The sequence below is a fragment of the Enhydra lutris genome, unplaced genomic scaffold, assembly GCF_002288905.1.
Source record: "Enhydra lutris kenyoni isolate GAN:26980312 unplaced genomic scaffold, ASM228890v2 scaffoldscaffold13, whole genome shotgun sequence".
NCBI lineage: Eukaryota > Metazoa > Chordata > Mammalia > Carnivora > Mustelidae > Enhydra > Enhydra lutris.
In genome coordinates, this window is record NW_019154097.1 from 28,998,786 (window position 1) to 29,026,177 (window position 27,392).

At 42.0% G+C, this 27,392-nt stretch overlaps 1 protein-coding gene across 1 annotated transcript in view; it reads right to left on the reverse strand.

The window, feature by feature from the left end:
• Nucleotides 1-27,392, reverse strand: part of LOC111145755 (DENN domain containing 1A) — a 499,803-nt gene that overhangs the window by 223,804 nt on the left and 248,607 nt on the right. The window contains exon 9 of the mRNA XM_022500941.1: nucleotides 16,103-16,213. Within this exon, the coding sequence (XP_022356649.1) occupies nucleotides 16,103-16,213 (111 nt within the window). The remainder of the gene's footprint in view (nucleotides 1-16,102; nucleotides 16,214-27,392) is intronic.

Consider the following 27,392-nt stretch of genomic DNA (forward strand, 5'->3'; position numbering starts at 1 on the left):
ATTTTTTCTTAGTTCAAGGTAGCTCTCAGATATAATGCCCAGATAGCCACAATCATAGATTCTAGTTCCTTGGCTGATTCCTAACGGCAGCTCTGCAGTTTAACATGAAAGAAAAGTAAGACTCTCCCCTTAAAACAAAACAAAAAACAGGGGCGCCTGGGTGGCTCAGTGGGTTAAAGCCTCTGCCTTCGGCTCAGGTCGTGATCCCAGGGTCCTGGGATCGAGCCCCGCATTGGGCTCTCTGCTCAGCAGGGAACCTGCTTCCTCCTCTCTCTCAGCCTGCTTCTCTGCCTCCTTGTGATCTCTGTCTGTCAAATAAATAAATAAAAATCTTTAAAAACAAAACAGAACAAAAAACAAAAACAAAACCCCAAGGAATCCCCACAGTATATGCTCCAGGCACTGTGTGAGGGGTTTAGGATTCTGAAAAGCATTGCTTAAGAAGCATGCACGTTTACAAACGTGTACACTCATCACCATACTTCACAGACGCAGAATCAGTCTCAAAGGTGAAATAACTTTGCCCAAAGCCACACAGCTCATTGGTGACAGAACTGGGACTCACATCCAGGTCGGTCAGATTATAATGGCCACTGCGCTTCCACAATGCATAAATTAACTAAAAACATTTTTTTTTTTTTTAACTAAAAACATTTTTGACTGCCTACCCTGTGCCTATACCCCATGCCGAGGAGCTTGAACTAGGTGACATACTGTTCCTACCAGCACAGCCAAATTATGCAGAAATACGTCTGCCTTGTTGTTAGATGACCAAATACCTGGGGTAAAATACCAATTAACAGAAAATAATCATTTCTAAAACAAACACAGATCTGATCATTTCCTGGGGGTTAGTTACCCTTAACTGGGGTGCTGTATGGTCTTTAATCCACTGGCAATTCTAGACAAGGGCATAATGATTTTTGGTCAAGCGGGAAAGCTTACTCCCCAATCTGGCCCACCGATTTCAAAGTCTGGCTTTCTGTCATTTTCCCTTTCATACACTTCCATGGAGTTGCCATTAAGTTTCTTTTTGATCTGAGCAAGCCGCTTCCTCTCCTGAGTCTCATTTTCACCTACAGGGAAAAGGAGGAGTAGGACCCCGTCATCTCTATGCCCTCTTCCAGCTTTGACAATTTCTGATCTAGAGGAATTCCCATCCTTTGACATGAAGAATGTGCCTCCTGTACCCCAGCTCACCTTCTTCAGCTACGCTAAGTATAAGTAAAATAGGGTCTATCTCAAAGCTCATCTGACTTTTTCAGGTCTGCAGTTACAGGGGCTAACCTGGAATGCCTGGGCTACCTTGGCTACCCCCATTAGCTGCTGCAGGCCTAACCGGAGACTGTGGAGGGCACAGCCTTCCCCAGTGCTTGGCCCCCAACATTCCGGGTATCTCAGAGGTAGATGATCTGAGGAGACCAGGGGGCATGAAACTAAAGATGTGAGCTCCTCAAGGACACAGACCACGTTTGATTTCCCCTCCCTATCTCACTACGCTTGACACAGAGCAGGCGCTGGGCAATCGTTGGGGAATGTAAGAATGCCTCCAGCTTAACACCATGAGGAATGGGAGACAAGATTACCAGACAGTTAACAAATTGTAATTGCTTAAGAGATCACAATTAGAAGCTGTACATTTCTAAAAGGTATTGAGATTCCAAGTACTAAAGGAAAAATCAGATGGTCACAGTCATTCTTCACATCCTAGAACTCAGGATGCTGAAAGATCAAACTGACACCTGCTTCATCACAGGCTTAGTTCCAGGCAGGATTTCGCTTTCCCCTCTGAGGCCAAACACCAGGGAATTGATAAAAACAAAGAGTACAGAAAGAATACCCGATTACTAGCTTTAAAGACAGGTCATTCTTAAGTCCACGCATTTCAACCATGAATCATCCTAAGTAGAACAGTTGCAGAAAACGTTGTGTGTCTTACAGAAGTTCTTAGGTCTCTCAGTTTGTGAACTAAATTCTTTTATTTGATTATAAACCATGTTTATAATCATCAAGGAATAAACGGCTCATGATTCAAACAGTGTTGCTGATTTTGTTTTTGATTTTTACTTACTCTCAAATAGCAAACCCACTATGAGGCCAACAAAAAGGCTTTTTTTTTTTTTTTTTTTTTTGCAGGGGCTACAAAAGTTAATCTACTTAACCCTTCCAAGGGTATGAGAAAAACCTTTTCATTATAAATGGTTCAGCTCTGATCAAATTCTGTTTACTATATTTACTGAGGGAAGAGTTGGCTTTTAAGAAACTATCAAAGATGCTTTAACAGAAAGACGATTTATAAAGCCTTAGAAATCAAAGACCTTCAGCTGGTCTAGACAGATGCCAGACATGTGCGTGGAAAGAAGGAAAAGAGCAAAGAATGTCCTGCTTTTCTTAGAAGCTAAAATATAATGCTTCTTCAGTTTTGTTTTTCAGGGTTTTATTTTTATTTTGTTTTGTTTTTTGCAGGGGGTGGGGGCAATCTTTCTTCCAGTAGTTTCACTTAGTTGGATGGAACACATCCTACCTCTTGCTTCTCCACTATCCACTGGGGAGTCTACGGCCATACCACCCTGAACACAACTGATCTCGTCTGATCTTGGAAGCTAAGCAGAGTCAGGCCTGGTTAGTACTTGGATGGGAGACTGTCCACTGGGGAAAGGGAAGAGAAAGAAAAAAAAAAAATCTAGTGCACCATCATGGAGTCGAGCAGAGCGCCTTCCTCTAAGGGTGAGATCATCCAGTCAACAGGAAGCTTTCTCAGGAGATCACCTGCTTAATCACTTCTCTCTTTTCTTTTTTAAAAAGTGACCTACTAGGTAAAGTAATTAGAGTAAGTTATTAGCCAGGGCAACAAGCTTTTGTGCCAAGATCTGACATTGCAAAGTTTCAAAGCAACTAAAACTGCCAGAGAAAAGCTCTCGCTTCCAAAGCAGAGGCAGAAAGGATGGAATGGCGCACTGTAATGTAAGTAAGCCCACAGGACACGAGAGTGAGGAGAGCGAAGCCTTTTCTTTAAGATGAAAGAGAAAAAGGCAAAGTTACATTGAGATTGATAATTCATTTTAATACAGGGACAGCAAGGTGCTGTCTCTCCTCCATTCTGTGCCTGTGACAGACACTATTAACTGTGGAGTCAGGACATGGCCTGAAGATTCTTCCAAACATGCAACCGTTGTCGATGGATCCAAGTTGGCACTCAAAAAGAAATCTTTTTAAAAGATTTTATTTATTTGACAGAGAGAGGGAGAGATCACAAGTAGGCAGAGAGGCAGGCAGAGAGAGGGAGGGAAGCAGGCTCCCCGCTGAGCAGAGATTCCCAATGCAGGGCTTGATCCCAGGACCCTGGGATCATGACCAGAGCTGAACACAGAGGCTTAACCCACTGAGCCACCCAGGTGTCCCCTCAAAAAGAAATCTATCAGCCACCTCAAGTTCTGTGTAAGTGGATATTAAGAGTTCTTTGGAAATAGTTCTAAGATCATAATTTATGTTTAGCTAATTTACACTGCTGCTTTAATAAAGAATTGTATTCTTTAAAAGGAAAGAGCATAGGAGCGTCTGTGTGGCACAGTCGGGTTAAGTGCCCGACTCTTGGCATTGGCTCAGGTCAGGATGTCATGAGATTGAGCCCCATGTCCGGCTCCGCGCTCAGCACCCAGTCTGCTTAAGACTCTCTCCCTCTCTTCTGACTCACCCCCCACCCCTGCACACACACTCTCTCTTTTAAAAAAATCTTAAAAATAGTAGCATAACTGAACATGGAATCATGAGAACCTATCTATCAGGTATCCAACCATACATGAAGAAACAGGAAAAGGGGGCGCCTGGGTGGCTCAGTGGGTTAAGCCTCCGCCTTCGGCTCAGGTCATGATCTCAGGGTCCTGGGATTGAGCCCCACATGGGGCTCTCTGCTCAGCAGGGAGCCTGCTTCTTCCTCTCTCTCTGCCTGCCTCTCTGCCTACTTGTGATCTCTCTCTGTCAAATTTAAAAAAATAAATAAATAAATAAATAAATAAATAAAAGAAAGAAACAGGAAACATCAGGTGGTAGGACTCACTAGATTTGAAGGCATGGGGGCAGAAATCTTCCCTGTAGCATTTTTTCAGGCAAATTCAACCTTAGAAAATACCAGTAAATGCAGAAAGATTGAAGTTATAACAAAGCCACCACCTTGACCACTTTGCTTCCTCTGCATTTACTACTGCAAGCACTGTTCCAAATGCTTCTATGTGTTTACTCACTTAATCTTCGTAACAGCCCTGTAAGGTCGGTAACACTACTGTATCCACTCTACAGATGAGGAAACCAAGGTGACTACATATTTAAGGACCTCATGCAAGGTCACAGAGCTAGTGGCAGAGCTAGGAGATGAATCCAGGGAGTCTAGCCCTGGAGTCTGTGTTCTTAGCTCACAGGAAACGGCCTCTGTGCTGGGATCTGTATTAATCGGACTATTACCGAGTATCCACTCTGTGTACAAGCCATGCCCTCAAGCAATTTAAAATAGAAAGATCAAAATGCAATCAACTTCAACACAAAGGCATTATGAAGGAGGGGGTACAATAGAGGTTCAACTGTGTTAGCACATAAAGAAGGAGTCATTAATTCTGCCTGGGGCAAGAATCAGGCCTGCTTCCTAGAGTGAGCGAGAGAGACATCAGAGCAGAGTCTGGAAGGATGAAGACAGGAAGCTGCCAGACATCCTCTCCAGGAGCGTGGTCAGGTGGTAACACTGGGTCAAGTATACACAGCAACTTCTTAGGCCACTCAACCTCTATGTAGTCATGACCGTGGAGACTTGAACAAGACATGACAATTTGGTCAATGACTGAGTGACTAATGAGAAGTGGGTGGGTGTGGAAAACCTCCTAGGAGTTGCCATGACTATCCTTTGTTGCCTGGATTCATTCACCACCTACTATCCCCAGTTATACTAATCGAAACTTCACAACACTTCCAGGATTTCGATAGCCCTTTTGCTTCTGAAAGTCAAATTAGGGTTGACTGACCTTCAGAGTCAACTAACTTCTGCTGACCAAGCAGTGTGTGCCTAGCACTGGGCGATGTGCTTTCACGTCGACAACCACTTAATACTCATCCCCATTTTTACACAAGAGGACAGAAAGATTCAAAAAAATCAAGTAAGTTGCCCAAAGCCAGATGGTTAGGGAGGACTGAGCATTAAGGTAGGAAGTGAACAAAAGCATCCTGACTTGAAGTCTGGTACTCTCTCGCGTAGCCCTGCTGTCCTTCCTCTTGGGAAAAGATCACCAGCATGACTGGCTGAATCATCTAGCTGGCAGACCACAGAGCTATCAAGATAGCAAAAAAGAGAAAAAAATGTGAGTTTTCCTAAGATCTGTACCAACCTAACAGCACAGCCTAATCTCACATCACGCTATGGTTCACCAAAGTGACCACACTTTCAGCCTACAGAAACCGCAGGAAATCATAAGTCCTTATTCTTGCTGACTTAGCACCTAGTAGGTGCTCAAATTTCTTTAATAAAATCCACATGACATCTGCCAACATGGGTGCCGTTAAGGGCTTTTCAAGCATATGAAGATATTGGTGACTTGGATATTACCCATTAGTGCTTTTTGGTAGAGATTTGATTCCTGAGAGTCATATAAAAATAAGCTATAATCAGTCCTATAACCTAAAGAATATACTATTTCACAAACTGACCACACCACTAAAATAATACGTAAGATTCTTGACCACATTCTCAGTGCAATGACTGAAAAGAACCGTCACCTCGTTCTCTTTATACCCATGCATCCTGAATTACAACGGTGGACCACATCAGCAACCAAAATTATTGACAGCTTACCGAGATTATACTTAGCTCTGCCTGATCCCCGACTAGCCAGTGCCAAAATCAAAACTCTCCTAAAGAGAAACATGGAATCAAAGCATTTTTTAGTGCTAGCCTGCGGTCCTGTCTTCTAAACAAACTTAGTCAGGCTCCATTATGTAGTCTCAAAATGAAAATTAGTCTAATAATGCAAAATAACAGTAATCAAAGAAGAAATAATTGTTTTTATCTTACAGAACAGTTTATTCACTGTTTCTGAATCTGGGTGTAGATTAATCATTTAAGGAACCTTAAAAAAAATAGACTTTTTGTGGTTTTCATGCTAGACCTTTTGAACCAGAAAGTCTGGAGGTGACACCCCCAAACTTGGATTTTTAACAAGTTCTCTGGGTCATCCTAACACAGACAGCCCATGGATCAGCGTTTGGGGATCACCAGCAGTCTGAATCCCGTTGTCTAGTCCAAAACAGGTGCTTATTAATGCTCACTGAAGCAAAGGGAGCAGAAGCAGGAGAGGAAGAACAAGAACTAGTTAGGGATACCCTGGCTGGTTGAAATCACAGTTTTCAAAATATTGCCAATTAAACTGTTGATGCTGTCTATATTACAGAGCCTCTATAACATCTCAAGGCTCTTCATTCTAGATGCAGTCCAACACAAACAGGAGAAAATGAACTCACACATAATCAAATGAAGAACATTGTTCAAAAAGCAGTTAACTGTATTTACACTCCAAAACCAGAGAAAAACGACGTAAGTCAAACCTTCCAGTCTTTTCTATTTCCTGCCAATGGAAGTTCCTTTCATCTCTAAGTTTTTAATATTCTCTGAGCCACAATAAAATTTTAGGTGATGAAGATCAGAGAGGCTACCCTAGTTGAAAGTTTGAAAGTTTGGCTGCAGAGTCTGTCTTTCACGCCCCTTCATTACATTTTGTTAAGGATTTCCCTCTTCACCAAGAGGATTAGTTTTCTTCTCAATTCTTTGAATACTCCTCTTGGGTTGTTAGTGTGAACTAGGTTAATCTCTCTTTTTTAACATATAAAAGATGAACAAACAAAATGTTCAATTTATTTTATTTTTTTTAAATAGAACACTAAATTTAGTCTTAGAATTCTCTGTTTGGTAAGTTTCCAGTTACAAGGTCTTGGCTTCCCTTGAGCACAGTTTGAAACAAAATAATGCAGTTTGTTCCTACGGCTGGAACATGCAGCGTGGAGTGTGCAGGCAAAGAGGCCCTGGCTCCGGGCCAGTACTTCCAACCTTCTTAAACGGCCGCTCTCATCTCTGCTTTGAGGGCGGCAGATAAGCAAAACGGGATTAGTTATTTCTAGTCCAGAAGAGCTGGGAAAGCTTGACACACGTCATTTGGGTGCACTTCCTGTGACACAGGCTGGCATAGGAATGAACAGGTGGAGTTCATCAGGAAAGAAGTGAAAACGAAACCAAATCTGAAAACCCGCATACTGCACAACTGGGCCCTTCTTAGGTGACAAGACCAGGTGATGCCAAGAAAAGCAGGCTCAGTGGGAGTGGGTGGGACTGGAGTGGGGCGAGGTTGGCAGGGCACCCATCCCCATCCCTTCACACCCACACTAGGTTATCACTCACGTTGTCTGGGACTAATACTTAGGAAGAAAGTGACAGGGAGAAGGTATTAGTTTTTTTTTGTTTGTTTTTTTTTTTCCTTCCCTAAATGAGGTACTATCAGAAAAGCCACAGTTCTTTTCACAGTTATGGGTACTACATCAATAATTAGGTGTGGGAGCTCAATTAATTCGGTAGTGGTCTTGCCATTAAACTGTGCCTCCTTCCTCAGAACATGGGGTTTTTGTGGGTTTTTTTTTTTGTTTTTTTTTTTTTAATTTACTTGACAGAGATCACAAGCACACAGAGAGGCAGGCAGAGAGAAAGAGGAGGAAGCGGGCTCCCCATGGAGCAGATAGCCCGATTTGGGGCTCGATCCCAGGGCCGTGGGATCATGACCTGAGCCGAAGGCAGAGGCTTTAACCCACTGAGCCACCCAGGCGCCCCTCAGAACATGTTTTTAAAAAGCATCCACGAACTAAAACAAATACACACTCTCTTGGCAAGTAAATATGCCTTTGTCATCATTTACGGGATATTCTCAGTTTACAGAACTTCTTGAACTACCCCTAAATTATAAAAGGAGCAATTAGGGCCAAGATGCCCAGGGGCTGGAAGGAACTGCAGTACATGAGCCCTGAAGCCACAATGAGTTGGGGAAGCTATGACCCACGGAGGCTGTGCTCATGGCAAGGGAATGGCAGGGGTGTGGCTCGTGGAGAGGCGGATCTAACCACCCGCAGTCAGAGTGGGCTGAATCCGAGTAGTGCTCATGGAAACAGGGCTTTGCCTAATAGGGTGAGTGTGTCAGTGAGAAATTCAGATATAGGCCTTCTGTTCCCCCGGTGCCGAGCGCTGCCAGGCACAGAGTAAGTGCTCACGAAACCCAAAATAAAAAGCTTTGAATGTGCATTCAAAGGCAATGGGTTTTAATCCCATCTTTGACAAGGCACTTCAGCTCTCCCAGTGCCAAATATTCTCATCTACAAAAGGAGGATAAAACCGACCAGCTCCCAGGGCCGCTGCAAGCAGTATGAACACCTACATATGCGGTTAGCACAAAGCTGGGCGCATAGTAGGTAGTTCAAAAAGGCTAACTTAAAATCATTTTAACAGGGTGTGAGGGAGAACTGGGGACCATATAAAATACAGGCTATGAATCAAGATGAGGGCACCCCACATACTTAGTCCGTGGGTGCGGTCAACACACCTCTTTGGCAAGTCTTGGAACTATTTATAAGCTACCCAAGAAGTTCCTCTAAGTACTATACCATCAGGACTCAAACCAGTATTACTCAGCTCCATCAGGCTCCTATCCTCCAGACTTGGCTCAGACTATCTTTTTGGCTAAGAGAATTCACAAACTCCCTCAGTGGGATGGATATTCTTAACCATGTGCTTCTGGCTACTTTGACAGTTCCCACGCACGGGTTCTGAGTTTGAGGTGACACCCAATACACATAATTTGATCCCCAAGGCAAGCACTTTGAAGGGGCTATGTTTCGTCTGTATATGTAATTCTCCCGGTGGTTTCTTCCTGAAGCCACACTGCATCACAGTGACCCACTTGCACATTTGCCTCTCCCAACTAGGACATGACCTTTGTCAGCTTACTCCGTCTCTCAGCGTAGATGAGCTATTCTGCATATTGGGGATTACATCGATCTTCTAGGACTGCTGTTGGAATTATAAGAGATCATCTCCATAAAGGTCTTATTTTAGACCTACCTGCTACCCAAAAGAGTTAGCAAAAAGCAACATGAGTTAAACTCAGTTATAAAAATCTGGAAGAAAAATGGGGCTTTTGTGCTAGAAGAGATCACAGTGAAGTATTTACATGAGAGAACAAGATTTAGTTAAGCCTTCCCTATTTATCATTTATAAAGGAAAAACAATCAATATACATTAACTGAGCAAAGAGAACAAAAACTCACATTTTTCTTATACAAAGACTATCATATTATTGACCAAGAAAGCCTAAAATGAATATTACCTGACTCTGAACTAAATACTGCTGGGCTTGTCTCTATTGACATAGTCATCTTTATAGAAAATGGCACTCTGGAGTGTTTTACAGCTTTTATCTTTCAGATGCTTGATGGTCCTGAGGAGCACCAAGCCCACATCTTATCAAAGAAAATTGAGAAAAATGGGTTTTGCCAAAGTATAATAGGCCACATCTGGGTTCGTCAAGAGAGGGTCATCAGAAACCTCAGGCTATTAAAATAACCTTTATGTTTCCCCGCCCATTGAAAAGATTATAAAAAGCCACTACTGAGGAAATAAAAGGCAATAATTAGAAAACTTTCGATTCTGAAATTGGAGAAAGGCTTAGATAAAACTGAAGTCTGCTCAGCTACTTAATCCCCAGAGAAATTACACATCGGGATGCTGATCACATGTGAGATATAAGGAGACCCCTGCCCCTTCCTAAAAAGGTTTCTACCATCAATCAGTAAAATGCAGAACACAGTTAAAAATCAATTGTTTTAAAAAAAAGTTTAAGTCAAAGGGATACATGGAGGCAGTCCTTAACCTGAATTCATAGTAATCACATTCAACACAGCATCTATCTCCTTATTTCTTAATAACAAGTAACAAGAAAAAATTTCTTGATTTTAAATTTTAAACAATATTTGACTTCCCATTACAGATGTTAGTAACTTATTATAAATACACACACCCACACACACTATGCCAGACTCTGTTCTAAGAGTTTTATAAGAACTAACTCACTTTAATTTTACTTGATATGAGGTCATTGGTGACCTGAACAAAAGCTGTTTCAGTGGAGAGGACAGGGCTAAATCCTGACAGAGGATGGGGGAGAGGGGAGGGGAGCAATTAGACGGTAAATAGAGAGAACTCTTGACACACTGTATTCTAAAAGGGAGAATAAAAATGGGATAAAGGGGGATGTGGAAGTTTTGTTTTTAAGTCTGCGAGATATTATACCATGTAAGCAAGCTTGTAAGAATGGCCAGTAGGGGGGCGCCTGGGTGGCTCAGTGGGTTAAAGCCTCTGCTCTGGGCTCACATCATAATCCCGGGGTCCTGGGATCGGGTCCCGCATCGGGTCCCGCATCGGGTCCCGCATGGGGCTCTCTGCTCCGCGGGGAGCCTGCTTTCTCCTCTCTCTGCCTGCCTCTCTGCCTACTTGTGATCTCTCTGTGTCAAATAAATAAATAAAATCTTAAAAAAAAAAAAAAAAAAAAAGAATGGCCAGTAGGGAAGAAAACAGTGATGCGGCAGAGAGGCGCTCACTGCTGGAGGAACTCCCTGATGGCAGCAAGAAGGAAACTGAAGCGTCACCGTCTCAATAAGGCATTCCTTGACCATCTATCTAAAACCACAATGCCTGCCACCTCACCCTCCCCATTCAGTCTCCTTCTTCCTTTTATTAACACTCCTTAGTACTCATCATTAGCTACTGTACCACGGTATTTATCTTACCTAGTTTACTGAAGGTCTACCTACTAGAATTAGAATGTAGGCTTCAGGACAGGGAGTTTGGCCTATCTTGTTCACTGTTGTAACCCCAGTGCCTAAGACAGTGCCATGAAAAATAATGGCTGAATGGAGTCAGCTGGATAAGCAGAGTGGTTGGCGCTGCAGAGGACGGATAGTGCATCCACAACAGAGAAGCAGAGTGGAGGAACAGAGACCTCCTGCAGGTGGCAGGGATGGTAGGGGCTCGTGCCACTCTCTTCTGAGGGCATCCACTAGATATGTATGGAATTTCAGGAAAGATCATTTTCCCCTAGAAGTTCAAGATGCTGTTTCACCGTCTTCTGGTTTCAAGAACTGCCATTGCCAAATCTCGTGCAATTTTAATTCTTAACCTTCCTACAAGAACTCCTCTGCCTCTACCCCTGTGTTGTCAAATTTGAGGATGAAGAGGCTTGGTATCTTCTTTTTTTTTAACTTTTCAAAAATTTTGAAATATCGATACATATAAAAGTATGTACATTATATAATCAACTTTCAAAAGAAAAAAACTTAAGAATCCAAAACCCAGCACCCTAACTTCATGGTTGGCAAACCACAGCCTGAAGGCCAAGTCTGGCCTGCCTATTTGTGTAAATAAGAGTTTTGTTGGAACACAGCCACACCCACCAGTTTACGGACTGTAAACTACAAGGTTGCAGTCCCCTAATTTTAAGACTGTATGGCTTACAAAGCCATATTTTCTACTGGACCCTTTACAGAGTAGTCTGCTGGTTCCCTAAGTACCCTCAAGAGAGAAAACAATATTTTTGATGTCCCTTATATGCCTCTTCCCAATTATACCATTTTCACTCCCTTTGCGGAAACTACTACCTGAATTTTGTGTTAATCATTTCCTTTCATCCCCCATGCAGTTTGTATGTACCCCTAAATAATACACCATTTAATTTTTCTTACTTGAATTTTATGTGAATGAAACCGTGCTGTATATTCTTCTGTCACTTCTTTCATTAAAGACCTAATCATGTTGGTGGTTTAGTTCTTTTTTATGGATATAGTACTCCATTGGATGACCATACCATAATTTAGGGGTTCTCTGCTGGTAGTCACGTAGGCTCTGTCCAGGTTTAAAAAACAAAAGCAAAAAACCCAATGCTGCTATGATCATGATGTACATATATCCCACGACAAATGACCAGTGAGTGTGTATGTGTACACACAAGCAGGCACGCACACACTATTCTATCCAAGGATGGGATAGCTGAATTGTGAGTGTATGCAAATAGTTTTGTGCCAAATACTTTTCAGCATAGTATGTGGATTCTCCAGCACAATTTCAATGTAACACTTGACTCTGTAGATATCAAGTCTTTGCAAACCTAGTGTTTTAATCACTGTATGTTTTAATTTGCTTGTCTAGGATTACTAATGTAGTTGAGCATCTTTCCATATATTTATTAGCCATTTCGTGTTTCTTCTGTCAAAGCCTATTTGTGCTTTTGGCCAATGTTTCTATTGATAGATTTGTGTTCTGCTTTTTTAACTGCAGTAGTTCGTTATATATTTCAGATATTAATCCTGTCGGTGTTACATATGGCAAATATCTCAACTCCAGCTTGCGACGTGTCTTTTCATTCTCTGAATGGTATTTTTTAATGAACAAATATTTACAATTCTAATCTTTCCTATATACAATGTGTATTTTGGATTATTTGATTAAATCCGCCCCTACTCTGAGATCACAGACATTATCCATTTTGTCTTCCCAAAGTTTTAAAATTCTGTCTTTTGCATTTAAGTCCTCAATCTATTTGGAATTCAGTTTTCATACGGTGTAAGGTAGAAACTGTCTCCCTTTTCTTCCCCATGTAGATAATCAGTTATTGAAAAATCCATCCATTCTCCCAGATTTTACAATGCCACCTCTGTTGCATATAAAGAGCCCCCCACATGGCCTGTTTCTGCAATGTCTATCCTGTTCCATCAAGGCTATTTGTGTATTCCTGTGCCATTACTAGCATCTTAATTACTACAGCTCTATAAAAAGTTTCGATTCTGGTAAGGCAAGCTTCCACAACTCATTCTTTTTCTTCAGGTATGTCCTGGCCTTCCTCAGGACCTTCCTGCATTAACTTCAGAATCAGTTTGCGAAGTACTGTGTAAAATCCTAATGGAATTTTGAATGGAACTGCATGCAATCTATAGATTGTTCTAGAGCAAAAAGACATCTTCAATACATTGAGTCTTCCTGTTCATGAACACAGTCATGCTTTTTCTCCAACTACTAGTGACCGTATGAATTTTCCCTTTTATTGATTTATTTATTTATAAACATGTATTTATTTATTTCAGAGGAAGAGAGAGAGAGAGAAAGCACACGCAAGAGTGAGTGGAGGGACAGAGGGAGAGAATTTCAAGCAGATTCCCCACTGAGCATGGGGCCCAAAGCAGGGCTCAACCTAAGGACCCTGAGATCACAACCTGAGCTGAAACCAAGAGTGGGACATTCAAGTGACCAAGTCATCCAGGTGCCTCATGAATTTTCCCTTTTAATACATTAATGTGGTAGGTTATAGTAATAGATTTTTCTAGTATTATCAACCTTACATTTCCAGAATAAATCCAACTTAGTTATGAATCACATTTTTTAACATATTTGCTACTATTTTGTTTAAAACTTTTACAGCTAGATTTATAAGCAAGATTGGCTGACAAACTTTCTTGTAATGTCTCCTCCTTGTGTGGTTGAATGTCAAGGTTATACGATCATCACAAGAAAAGCTGGAGTGCATTCTTTTTTTCTTTCTAGACTCCCAAGAAGACATTTGTCTAAGACTAAAATGATCTGTTCCTTGAGATGTTTGATAAAACATATCTGTAAAACCATCTGAGCTGAGTGCTTGGGGGAAAAATTATGTATTAATTCAATTTCTATAAATTAAATGACCTACTCGATTTTTCTCTTTTTGATTCAATTTTAGTAAGTTATAATTTACTGTCCATTTCATCTTAGTTTTTAAATACTGGCATAACAGTAATAGTATTTTCTTACTATTTTAAAAAATCTTTGCTACAAAAAAAAAATCTCTGCTGCATCTGCTCTTTGTGCTTGTTGATTTATTCTTTAGTTCATTTTAGTTTTGGAAAAGAGCAGAAATAACTTTATGTGTTTAATCCACTATTTCTAAGCAAAAGAAATTACACAGAAGCTACATTCTTCCTTATCTATAAGGAGGCGGTGATAACAGAACTTCCTACACACTGATAGAGTGAAGATTAAATGAGGTAATAGATGCAAAGTGCTTAGCACAGTGCCTGGTATGTATTAGGAGCTCAAAAACACCATGATCATATTATAGGGAATTCAAATTACACTTAATATGATGTCTCTTTTTTGTTCTACTGAAGTATAATACTCCAGTGCAACAGGAACTGGTTGTAGACTAGATTCTTTCAACTGTAGTTTTATTCTTTTTTTTTTTTTTAATTTTATTTAAGTAATCTCTACACCGAACATGGGGCTTGAACTCACAACCCTGACAGCAAGAGTCACACATTCCTCTGGCTGAGACAGCCAGGTGCTCCTCAACTGTACTTTGTTTTCTGACTAGCCTCATAAAGATGCAGTGATAAATCTGGATGGCAATCTTCTCATTCTCAAACTGCCTGGGTGTTCAAGCCCTGAGATTATGAACTGCATTTCTAGTTTAAAATAGAATGCCAAAACAAAGCAAGAGGTCTACGCTGGGATGTTTTCCCCTTGACGGCAAGGGCCACGTTTTTATCACCTCCTACGTGCTATGAGCTTGGCACAATCAAAAAATTGTGAGTTCTTGACAAGCAAACAATACCAAAGAAATAATAAAATACTGAAGTTACAATGAAAACCATAAAGAACACTAACAGCTTCACAAAGTCTTCATTATTGGGCACCTAGCATTCGTGGGTGAACACACAACTGATTTTATCCACAGACTTCATTAGGGAAATTCTCACTGTAAGAAGGTCTTTCTACCCTCTCTAACAGAGAGGTACCTGTTAGGCATTCCACTCCCAGTCAATTTCTGTTTGCAAGCTTAACCTCGAAGGAAAAATCCTACTATAAACGGATATTGAACTTCAGTTAATAACACACATACTCAATTATTTAGGGGGAAGTATACTGATGTCTGTGACTTACTTTAAAACGCATCCAAAAATACAATGGCTTGATGGATAGCACGTGGGATGGGCAGATGAATAAATATGCACCAAGGCAAGCACAGGCAAGTGATCACAATCTAGATCAGCTTCTATGGGTATTTACTGTAAAATGATTCCAGCTTTCTGTGTTTGAGAATTTTTGTAATAGAATACAGGGAAAGATATAAACTCATATACCTGGCAAGTTAAAAAAAAAGGAAAATAAACAGAATACGAAAAATATTTCTATTATCCATATAGTAATAGTTGTTACGATATAAAAGACCTCATTCCAATTAATGAAAAAAACGAACAGAAAAAAGAGTTCTATAAGAAAAACGGGAAAAGACATTGACAAAATATAAATGGGAAATAAACCCATGGAAAATATTCAGTAACCTCTAACCAAAGAAAAAAATAAAGCAAACCTGCTAGGCCATTTTATGCCTATTTTATCAGCAAAATTAAAACACATATGCATGAATACACATGCAATTCTGGCAAGGCTGCAGGAAAAATGGAAACTCATATATGGCTGGCAGCATTCAGTATAAACAAGCACAGTGTGTTTGGGAAGCCGTCTGGCAGTCCCCAAGTCACAGTGCTCAGAAGGTCCTTTGACCTGATGGTCCTAAGTCATTAGACTATGAACCTCCTCCACCAAAAGCAGCCAAAAGATGTTCAGTGCAGTATTATCTACTAAAGGATGAAGTTACGAACCACCTAAATGGCCACCAAGAGAAGAAAGCTTTAGTAAATGACAACATATCAGCACAATGGAATATGATACAGACATGTAAAAAATGACAATGATGGAAGCATATGTGAAAATACACAAAGTGTTCATAATGAGACCAAATGGAAATTGATTTATAATTGATACTGAAGCTACAGGAATCAATGAAAACGTGCACCGGCACTGTAAAGAAACATGAATAATTAAGGAAAATGACATGTTGAGGGGGATTGTGGCTGATTCCTTTTTCTAAAATTGTCTTTCATCTTCCCGATACGTCCTTCAATTAAAATAAAATAATTATAAAAGCCCATCTCAAGACTGTCTACTCACAGTGCTGAGTTTGCTGCAGACGATGAGAATTCGGCGTTCATACAGCATACTGGCATACAGATGTAACATGTTGTTTACATCCACGGCTACAAAATATTCTGTCAGATTTCTCTAGGAGAAACAAGAAGGGGAGATTTGTGGCTTATTTCATTTGTTCTTATTACAAGCGGTTTCTAAAAAAAAAGTAGGAGAAACAGAAGATAATCGGAAATCATGCTCTCCTCTGCCCCCGTTCTATTCTTCCCACCTGGGAGACCGAATCCCATGCTCGTGTAAAATCATGAAATGCAAAGTTGGATGAGACCTCAGAGATGAAGCACTTGTGTGTGGTGATTACAGTTTGTGTGAGGTCACAGGTGGCACTGCACTGCCGTGCCTGTCGGTTCCGAAAGGTGAGCAGGACAGGAGCCTGCAATTACGAATGAGAAAACCAAGCCTCAGAGAGGGATGCCAAGACCAAAAAGTCTCAAAAGCGATAAAGACAGGGCTGTAGCTTAGATGTTCTGACCCGGGATCCTAGAACTTTCCCAATGTGCCGTACCATAACATCTAGGCAAGAGAAAGGACCCAGGGACAAAATACTTTTGGCACAGAGCCTGTTTCTGTCCCAGCAAAGGCTGGGCACGCTCCTCTCTTGTCATCGCTGCTGGTGTCCCCCTCCTCCACCACTGACATTCTCTAAAAGGGCTCGGCTGGAATTAGAGCAATTTCAAAGATTTACAATTTCCAGGTATTTCATTCAAAAGGAAAACAACAACAACAACAACAAACGAAAACAACTGCAGACAAGCAGCAGGAAGTGGTGACAAAGCAAGTGTTTTAACTAGCTTTTGTCTATAGCCGGGGCATCACATCTTTAATTAGTACTATAGATTGGTATTCTTCAGATTTCAGAAAAAAACATAATGTGTTTCATTTCTGCAACCCTTTCTATACCCACCTGACTTTAATAATACACATGAATATGTTAATTTCTTCAATGTTACAGGTTTTCAATGCCTCACAATATAATCCTCTGAAAATGAAGGGGGTCAGGGAGGGAAGGAACACTACTTGCCAGGGGTTGTGGTTTATAATGATGAAAGAGCTATAAACCCATAAATTCAAGTAAACCAGGTGGATTTTACATGCAAAATAGCATAAAGGGCTTTTCAACAATATTATGGGTTGGGAATAAGAATGGGCACTTATCTTATGATTTATTGTTGTTTGGCTGGAATACCAGGCTAACCATCGACCTTTATGAACAGTGAGTGAATTAAATAGCTCCACATACTACCTACCAAGTACCAGGTACCCTATCAGGTTCTTCGTATGTGTAATCTTATGCATTTCTCACAAAACTCCAAGGAGGCATTCTCCCTCCAATATCCAGATAAAGTCTGGCAGAGTCGATAACCAGTGGAGTCAGAATCTGGACTCAGATCCAACTTCAGAGCCCATACACTTTCCCTTACATTACATTGTCCCACTTAAGTATTTTTAAACACCTACAATATACAAAGCTTTACATACATTATTTCGCTTAATCTTGAAACCACTCCTTCAACAGGTATTATCATCTGTACGGACAGGGAAACAGAGGCAAGAGAGAAAACGAATAGGACCAAAGTTATATGTGATGTGGATCTTCAGTCTTGGGTGAGTTTGGCTCTAAACCTGTGCTCTTTGTTTATATCAGTGCAAACAGGACGTGAAAGTTGGATTCGAGAAAGAAAGCATAGCATTGGAACAAAGCAGACTCAAAATACCGAAAGATAAAAAGTGTCGCTCTTAAGAACTGTTATCCCATTTACTGAGTAATCCTTCCGTGCTAGACAAAAGGTACTCTACCGGGGTTCTCTCCAATCTTCTCAACAACCCTGAAAAAGGCATTATCATCTTCATTTTATACATGAAGAAACTCAGGCCCAGGAAGGGTAGGTAGACTCCGAAGGTCACCCAGCTAGCGAGGGCAGAGCCCAGTTTCAAAACCAGGTCCCCTGAACCTGCAGCCTTTGCTCTAACCACCACACCAACCTGCCTCCTAACAAACTTGAAAAATAGAAGGCGAACAAGCAAGGCAGTGTGAATCAGTCAACGAGTGGGTCCCTTGGCCAGTGGACTGAGGAGTGCTGAGCTAATGATGTCAGGGTGGGGTTCGTTCTGAAGACCGTGACATGGCAGAGCTATTCTCGCAAACAAAATTACAAGGCCCTCAGCTGAGCATTTCAGTAAAATGCTTAACTGCTGATGAATTACATAAATTTTTCTTTTAGGAGAGGATGGAAGTAAAAAGAAAATAGAAATGAGGAGCTTAAAGAAGGCCAGAAAGCCCATTAGCACTTTTGACAGATCCAAAGATAACTCTGAAGCCACCAAAACGTGGCCTCAAGAGTCTGCCAAGAAGCTTCACGCTGGGTAGAAATATGTTACACAGCTTGCCGTCCAAATAAGGAGACACAGCGTCAGAGACAAATCCTGCACCTTATTTTGGTGGGAGAAAAAAAAAAATCACAAGGATACTTTTGTGGATGGGGAAGGAAACATTTCTGAAATCAAAACACCACTTGGTTGAGGCATAACCCCAAGGCCCAATCAGATTCTGAGAGATTCAGGTGCTTGTTCCAGAAACTCTATACAGGTATGTTAAAAATATGTAACATTTAGCCAAATTCTCTCTAAACTGTCATGTACTTTTTTTGGTATTTCTCATCCCATCTGTGCTGATTACCAAGATATTTGTGTCTAAACAGAAGCTGTCTTTCTTATCTGCTTCCTCCCCTGCCTCTTTCCTTCTGGGATGCCACCCGCCTAGGCGGGTGGGAGTGGGTGGGAGTGGCGACAGCCCTGGGAACTTCGCTCAGCCGTGGGAGCACCTGTGGGGCAGAGCAGGGCTTGGGAGCAGCTGTAGGGAGCATTTACAGTTTCCACCAAGCTTCATCTCTGAAGAAAACCCCTTGAAAAGAGGGGTCTCCTCCCTTGTACCTTAAGCATCTGGTGGCTTAAGCTACAGCAACCCTCAATTTTTCAAAGCTGCCGTAACTTTTCATACCCTCAGGCCTTTACTTCTGTTGTTGCCTCCTCCTGGAATGCTCTTCTCTTCCTTGAGGACACTCACATTTCAAGACCCAGGTGAAATGCCACCTCCTCCTGGAAGGCTTCCTCGATTCCACGTTTGTCAAGCTCCTACACTTTGTGCTGGCATGGTGATTTGTCTCTAGCCTATAACCACTCATTTACAAGCATGTTTCTGTCACTAGATTGAGGTCCCTCTGGATACAGTGACACAGCCCATCATCTAGCAGTCTGATAAAAGAAGGAACCAGTAAGTAAAGCGATGACTGAAGACCTCAGCTCCGTAGCTGGAGTTTGAGCAGTGCAGCCTAAGAGAAATGCACCAGCCTAAAGGACAACGCAGTGTAGCAGGAAGAACACAGCATTTGACATCAGAAAACCCGGGTCTAGGCTGGATGAAGTGATGGGTTACTTAGTAATGGTGAAGGGCTCATGGAAAAAGAACTGACACTGGCAATTCACAGTGTCAGGTAAAACAGCTGGGGGGCTGGGAGGTTGCTGTTTAAAGTATTTGTGGCTACATTTATTAAAAATATAAAGAACGGCACTGGGGTGGCTCAGTCGGTTGGGCACCCAACTCTTGATTCTGGCTCATGTTATGATCTCAGACCTGCTTGGGAATTTCCCTCCCCCTCCCCACCTCTGCCTCTCCCTCCATCTTTCCCTTCCCACCTCTGGCCTCTGGCCCTCTTCTCCCCACCCCCATGCATGCTCTCTCTCTCTCTCTAAAAAAATAAAAGTATGAAGAAATAGGTGATTTGTTCATCAGATGATAGGGAGGGAGCTGCATACAGAAGCAGATATTCATTTCACAAGTCAGGTCATCACAGTTCTTACAGGTAAGACACGAGTGTAGGGAATGAGGAATAAGGGACAGAGAGAAGGGCTCCATGGCACGCTGTCCTAGGCCAAGACTGAAGCCAGAACATACTGTGAACTTGTATTTCTAAGGGACACAAAGTATACCACTCTCCTAGCACTTTGCTTCAGTGGGACTAAATCTTCAACCTCCTATTTCTGTCACCTGTAATCAGCCCAATCAACAACCACTTATTTAACTCCTACTATGTGTTTAGTACCACCCTGGGAGCTGGGCCTGCAGAGATTAGGTAAAGATGATCCCCATCTTCCAGGAGTGTAGCCTGGGGGTGGGAATGGCATCAGTATGGTATGCAAAGTCCCATGGTCCAGGCTACTGCCCAAGCAGGGCCATGTTCAACTTTGCTGGATAAGATACGGCGGCAAAGCTGGGGAAGGATTGACGGAGGAGAAGACAGCGAATGTGGGCCTCCCAGCAGGGCTTCAATGGTCGGGAGAGAAGCGTATTTCACACAGAGGCAGAAGCAGGAGGAGAGAGGAGCTCCAGCAGGTCAGTAGAGTGAAGAGGAGGATATAGGGCAGGGGAGCTGGGTTCAGACTCGGTGGGAACTTAGACTTTCCCCATGGGTAAGGAGGAGCTGCTGCAGAATCATGATACAGTCACACATGTGTTTCAGAAAGCTCTTCCTAGAGGTCCTATGGAGGATGCCCAGGAGAGGGCAAGCAGGGGGGCAGGGCAATCCGCTAACAGGCTACTGCCATATTCTGGGAAAGAATGATTACAAGAAATAAACTACGGAGATGAAAGCTTTGACTCTGGATGTGACAGATTTCTGGAATCACAGGACCTGATGATGAATCAGACCTGATTGTGGAGGGGGAGGAAGGATCGCAGACAACACCCAGGCTTCCAGGTTACTGAGCACCACATTTATCCACCTGCTCAGTTTCTTTTGTTTGTTTGTTTTGTTTTTTTAAACGGAGCCTACTCATTTAATGAGGGAATCAGTCCTCCTTCTCAGGAGCCATGAATTCCGTAAGCATGGTGTTGCTGCGCCCCTAGTCTTGGGTCTGGTGTCCTGGGGTAAAGCCACCCCAGCTAAGTCTAAATCTCTACCCCCTTCACTCCCTGACAATTACTTCTCTGTGTGACTCACCTACTGGGAAGGAAAATCTTGCTCAGAGGGGACTATTTCCAATGTCCGTGCTCAGAAGGGCTCAGTTTCCTCAGTGCCAGCACGTTTTTAGGTTTGAGGACATTCCGTTTCTAGTCCCAGAGCTCAAGCATTCTTTCGGTCACATACCGATTACATGCCCGTGAGCACTCTCCTATCTGCCTAGCTTTCACTGCGGGCTCTCTGCGGGCTGGGTGGCAGGGATATGAAACTGACCACTACCCAGGCTGGAAAGGGCTCAAGTCCAAAGAAGGGCTCTAGTGAACGGGGTCAGGACAGCCTGGAAGCTGAGTTTGGGAAGAGGTTGTGCCACACGAGCTCCTTAGCCTCTCCAGGCTCCCATTCATCTCATCTCTACAAAGAAATGACGGTGAAGGTCCTGTCCAGATCTAACCCTCTGTGGCTCTAAATCCAGACAAAGAGGAGGGGAAGGCACCTGGCAAGCCTCATTTCCCCCAGGAGAAGCCCCATAATGGCTGCTCGCTTCTAGCTGTCCCTGCTGGCTCTTGTGCCAATCCAGGTGGCTGGGGACCTCGGGCTCACTGTGATCCACGCCCGGGGTGAGGAAGCAGGTGGGGGGTGGGGGGGATGGGCCAAGGATGGGAGGAGATATAGTGGGGCTTAGAGAAAAAGCGTCTTAGGTTCAGTACCTTAGGGAAATGAGATAATCCCCAAACCAAAGAACCGACTCTAAGCTGGGTACTCCTTGGAGCCTTCGAAACAGATGCTAGTCCGCCCCACGGTCTGTCATTTTATTAGTCTTTGTGACTTTCAGCTTCATACACAGTACAGATAATAAAGACTTACTGTACTGTGTCTGGAGGAGGCTTCTAAGGCGAGAGGCTTGGTTTTGCCAGTGGGTCTTATTTCCTGAAATAACTCCCGCTTAGATTATTTTATCATAATGTAAACCTTTAAAATCCTCAATTGATTTTTTTTTTTTTTTAAGAATTTAGGTTACTTTAGCTGTGTGGGATTCTTAAAAGGGAATTATAAATTTGCATTCTAAAATAATCCGTCTGAGAAAGAATTCCACAAACTCACTTAAGCAATCACATCAGAGAAGTATATTATAGGAAAGAAGGCAGGGTTTACCCGGAGGTCAACTTTTCTCCCTCCGTGTGAATGGAAAAACCATTAGAATAAACAATTACCTGACAGCTCTTAAGAGCAACAATGGAATTCTCTACAATCTCAGTACTCGATAATAGGTCTTCTACCACCACCTCAACTTTGTTTATTTTTGAAAGTCACGATGAGTTCATAAATCTTTTCTATATCATGGTACATCTTTTGACAAAGTGGAGTCTGGGCAATGTTACATGTGACTGGCCATTCTAAATGCTTTCCTCGCGTCATTAACCACTTAGTATGACACTGACCAGATAATTAAGACAGGTTTGTTTAATATTCCAAATGAAGGTCTATATGATTATCCATTAATCAAAAGTAAACTTCAAAACCTGGCTGCTAAAAAAGATTCCCTTCTACAAACCGGTTTACAATGTAATTATTAGTACGTATCTGTTCCTGATCTGTGATTTCTTTTTTAAGGCAGGTCAGCTGTTTAAAATTTATAAAGATTTATGCTCATTTAACTATTGCCTGTATAAAATTCACTCCTACATGTGTTATCCTCATAGAGAAAACCCTATGAACAATTACATAGTGACAGTTTTTCAGTGAAAAGGAAGAAAATATTTTTACGAAAAAATTGTAAAAATAATGAGAATTAACTTCAACAGCCATCTCAAAGTAGAAAGACTGTCTACATTTGCTTTTCATTAATGTCTTGCAGACATACTGGCTGAAAAGCCAACTGAAAAGAACTGCTATTTTCCCTTTTCCTGGGGGTGGCTGCTTTGCTCATTCATTCATTCATTCATTCACCTAATCATTCAGTCATTCCATAATACATATTGACACTCTCCTATGTTCTGGGTATAGTACTAATGATAGAGAAGCAGTGATGAAGAAATATTCATCTCATCATGGAATAATCTCATTATGGAAGGAGAAATGACACTAAGGAAGTTCACAAAATTAATTATAGAACTTAAACTGACGATGGGCAATTTCTTAGAAGGGTGTGGGGAACCATGGAGCTGGAGGCTCAAGACCCAGCACCATCTCAGTGCCAGGATCAGACTGACCCGAGCGTGAGTCCTGGTTTTGGCATTTACTGGCTAGCTGACTGGGGCAAGTTACTTCAGGTCTCTGGGCTTCATTTCCTCTTCAGAGCAGGGATAATAACCACATGCTAAGGCTGCTGTAAAAATTCCATGATATAGCAAATAGTGCCTGATACTAGCTCCTTTCTCACTTTCTTACATTAACCATTCTCTGATGCTGTCCAGAACAACCTGATTCTCTGGTGACAGAATGAAGTTCCATGTGCCAAAGTCCTTTCACAGACTTTGTCCTGGGTGGCTCAGATGGTTAAGCCTCTGCCTTCAGCTCAGGTCATGATCCTAGGGTCCTGGGATCGAGTCCCGCATCGGGCTCTCTGCTCAGCGGGAAGCCTGCTTCTCCCTCTCCCTTTGCTGGTCCGCCTGCTTGTGCTCTCTCACTCTCTGTGTCAAATAAATAAATAAAATCTTTTTAAAAATCCTTTAAAAAAATAAAAGAGGTCCTTTTACGGTCTTCTTTGCTTATCCTCTTAAGTTTAACATGTCTCTTAGAGGAGATAATCAATAAATGTTTACAGAACTTCCCACATGACAGGCACCGGAGTCCTGGGCTCCATTCTCTGCACCATTTCCAAGCTTCAGAAATTCTGATGTCAATGGTACCTGCTAAGAGACTTGTGTGGTCAAATATACACTCCACGAAAGGACAAATACTGATGTTCACAACCCAGAATGTTAGCAAAAACCCAGAAAAGACAAGCTCCTTGCAGTAATGTGCCCTAGGCCTGAGCCACAACTCAGACCTCAAAAGAGGTTAAGACTAGAACTGTGGGAAAGCCAAGAGAAGGGAAAGAAAAGGACCATCAAAAGCAGCATCTCACTTGCACCAAGCACTGAATGTGGAACTTTACACTTAATTCTTCATTTGTTCCTCCCATTTTTCTTTATTACATAAGGACACTGAGACTCAGAGATTATAAGTAGTCCAAGGTCCCCGAGTGGTAGAGCCCGGTGCCTGGCTGTCTCCAAAACTCATGTTCTTTCCACTACAGCAGACTCTATCATATTAACAACCCCATGGTTATTGCTTGTTTCAATTTGCAATGCAGCAATTTAGTCATTTTAAATTAATCCTTGAAAAATCACCAAGAGATTAAAATGCAAATTTCAACAGGGCTGGAGCTCAAGACTGATTCTATGTCAAAAATCACACAAATTGGTCCTACAAAAGTTCAGATTCTCCTTGGAGGAAAAGCTTTCCTGCTTCACTTCATATCTGAGATATGAAAAATAATTTTTTGCCTCTTTCCCCATGAATATCAAAAGTCAACTGCAGGGAGGCAGGCGGGTATAATGAAAACAAAATGCTTTGGTTCCTCACCAACCTGAGTCACTACACCCCACTTCGATGCAGACCTTGGGCTGGTAACCTCAGGTCTGTGAGCCCTGGGTCCCTATATAGAAAATGGGGCTCACATCTACCTCTCACAGAGGAGCTGTAAGGATTTAAATGGAACCATGTATGTTAGGAATCTGACAGATTGTTTTTATTATTCCCGCTTAGAAACAAACAAGGCCAGCCTTTTACCGATTTGCAAAGGAGGATTTAGGGGACAATGGGTCATACACAGGGAATTGGTTCATTAGTGGCAAAACCAGCAAAGGGAATGCAAATTTTCTTTAATGGTGGGGGCAGCGCCGACAGGAACTGGAGCTGGGGCTATGAAGAAGATAGTCCCCCCGCCCCAAACTATTTCTAACCTCCGTTATGGCAGTTCTGAAAATTAAGAAATTATCAGAACTTGCAGGTATCTCATTTTAAGTTCCTAAGGAATTCTCAGTCCTTCAAATTGAAAAAAAAAATTAAAACGATGAAACTCACCTAGGCAATAATTGTTATACCATTATTTATAATAGCAAAACATTAGAAACAATCTAAATGTCTATAGTAGGTGAGGCATAGTTAAAACCTGCAGGGATTTCTAGTAAAATAGGGTAGATTAAACACACATATTTGTCTTTTCTCTCTGTGATACCGTCCCTACCCAACAAGCCCCCAAGGAAAGTCACAGTGAAAGAAATTTAAAAGACATAATTCCCAAAGAAACAGGAAAAAAGACATTATTGAAAGAGAGATGTCAAATTTTTAGAAGCCAGGAAGCAGAAGTTACTAAAGAAAGGGTTCTCAACCTGGGTCATTCATCCTCAGGAGGACATGTGTCAATGTCTGGAGACATTCTGGGTTGTCACAGCCGGGAGGGGGTTTGCTGCCATCCCAGGAATGCTAACATCCCACAACGTAAAAGACAGTCCCACACGACAAAGAATGAAATGCCCCAACATGTCAACTATGCCAACTGAGGTTGAGAAACTAAAGGAAGACAACTTGGCAGTCCACAAAGGGCAGAACACGAAAGCTGGAACAGAGGGATAGGATCCACACTCGAACCCAACCCATACCACTCAACTCCAAAAAGGTTCAGGAAGTGGAGACACCCAGAAACTTTGAAGGCTGGAGGAAGGGGGCCAATAAAAACAAAACTCTTCTCTCCTAGCTCTCTCTGCTAGTTAACTGGCCTTCTGATACTCCTCCAGCAGAAGTGTTTACTTTCTAGAGGAACTGAACCAGAAAGGTGTGGGGACACCAGGTATAGCTAAGGACAGGGGACAAGGCATGAAGTAAAAAACTGGAGGGGAGGTTGAAAGACTACATGCTAAATGTTGATATCCCATAACTCGCCACCCCCATTCAGCTTCCAGAACGATGGTACATGAAGCTTATGATCACTGGCAAAACAAAACAAAAAATAAGACGAAAAAATAACTGACTAGTTCCAAAGACAAGATTCTGATACTGACATTTGAGAGCCCCCTACATAGACCCCTCTAAGTAACCAGGCCTCTGAGCCATCATCTCCAATAAAGGCCACAAGGTAACAAGCCCCATTCATAAACACAGAGTTTCCACTTAGCTTTTCAGTGCCCTCCATCTTAAATAGGGCAGGACAGGTGCTTGAGGAAAGCCTCTACTATTGTAGATACAGAGTGAAACAAAACAGGAGATAGGAAACATTGAGGAAGAAGACATGCAGAAAGAACAATTTTTAGGCCTATGAACGAGTCTCGAAGAGACGAGAAAAAATACTGCATTCATGAAACAAGATGCCATTAAAACATAGTTTATTGAACAACACCAAAAAGCTCTTAGGTATATAAACAATGATAGCAGAAGACTTTCAAAAGGGTGAAACGATTTGTTGAAGAAAGCAGAAAGAAGACAGAAAGAGAGAGAGAGAAAACAGAGAAAATTACGGGATCAACATAGGATCCTACCATCAAGGCCCTAGAGATAAGGGAAAAAATAAAGAATCTTTTCAAAGAAATAATGTGACACCATTTCCCAGCTATAAAGGACATGAGTTTCTAGATTGCATGAGCCACCAAGTGCCCAGCATAGCAGATGAAATGGACAATTTCAGATACCAAAGACATATTAAGGATTCTAAAAAATAAATCAATCAGGATGGCTTATGAGTCAACAGAGCTAGGTCTTCAAAATTATGAAGGCAATTTCCAATCCTACCCAGAGGAGAACAGTTATTTTCAGTGATGCAAGGTCTGACCATGTTGCCTCCAACACAATACTTTTTCAGGAAACTACTGGAATGTTTCACCAGAATAAGGGAATAAACAAGAAGATGTGAAATCAAGGAACTCCTATTGAACAAAAAGTTGTACAAGAAAGAAAATGCAATCATAATTGATTGTCTCATTCTGCATGCTCACTGAATTATAAACATTATGGATTTAAAATTTTTTCTGAAGATAGAGGAAAAATGGGGGAAGGAAAACATGTGACTGAGAAGTTATCTTCTACAGGGAGAGAGGCTCAGAGACAGTAAAAGATCTAAACTCCCAACTTCCACAGGAAAATCAATAGGTGATATTTGAAAAAGAAACACTAAGAGCACCTGGGCGGCTCAGTCGTTAAGCATCTGCCTTCGGCTCAGGTCATGATCCCAGGGGCCTGGGATCAAATCCCGCATTGGGCTCCCTGCTCAGTGGGAAGCCTGCTTCTTCTCCCTTTCCCTCTCCCCCTGCTTGTGTTCC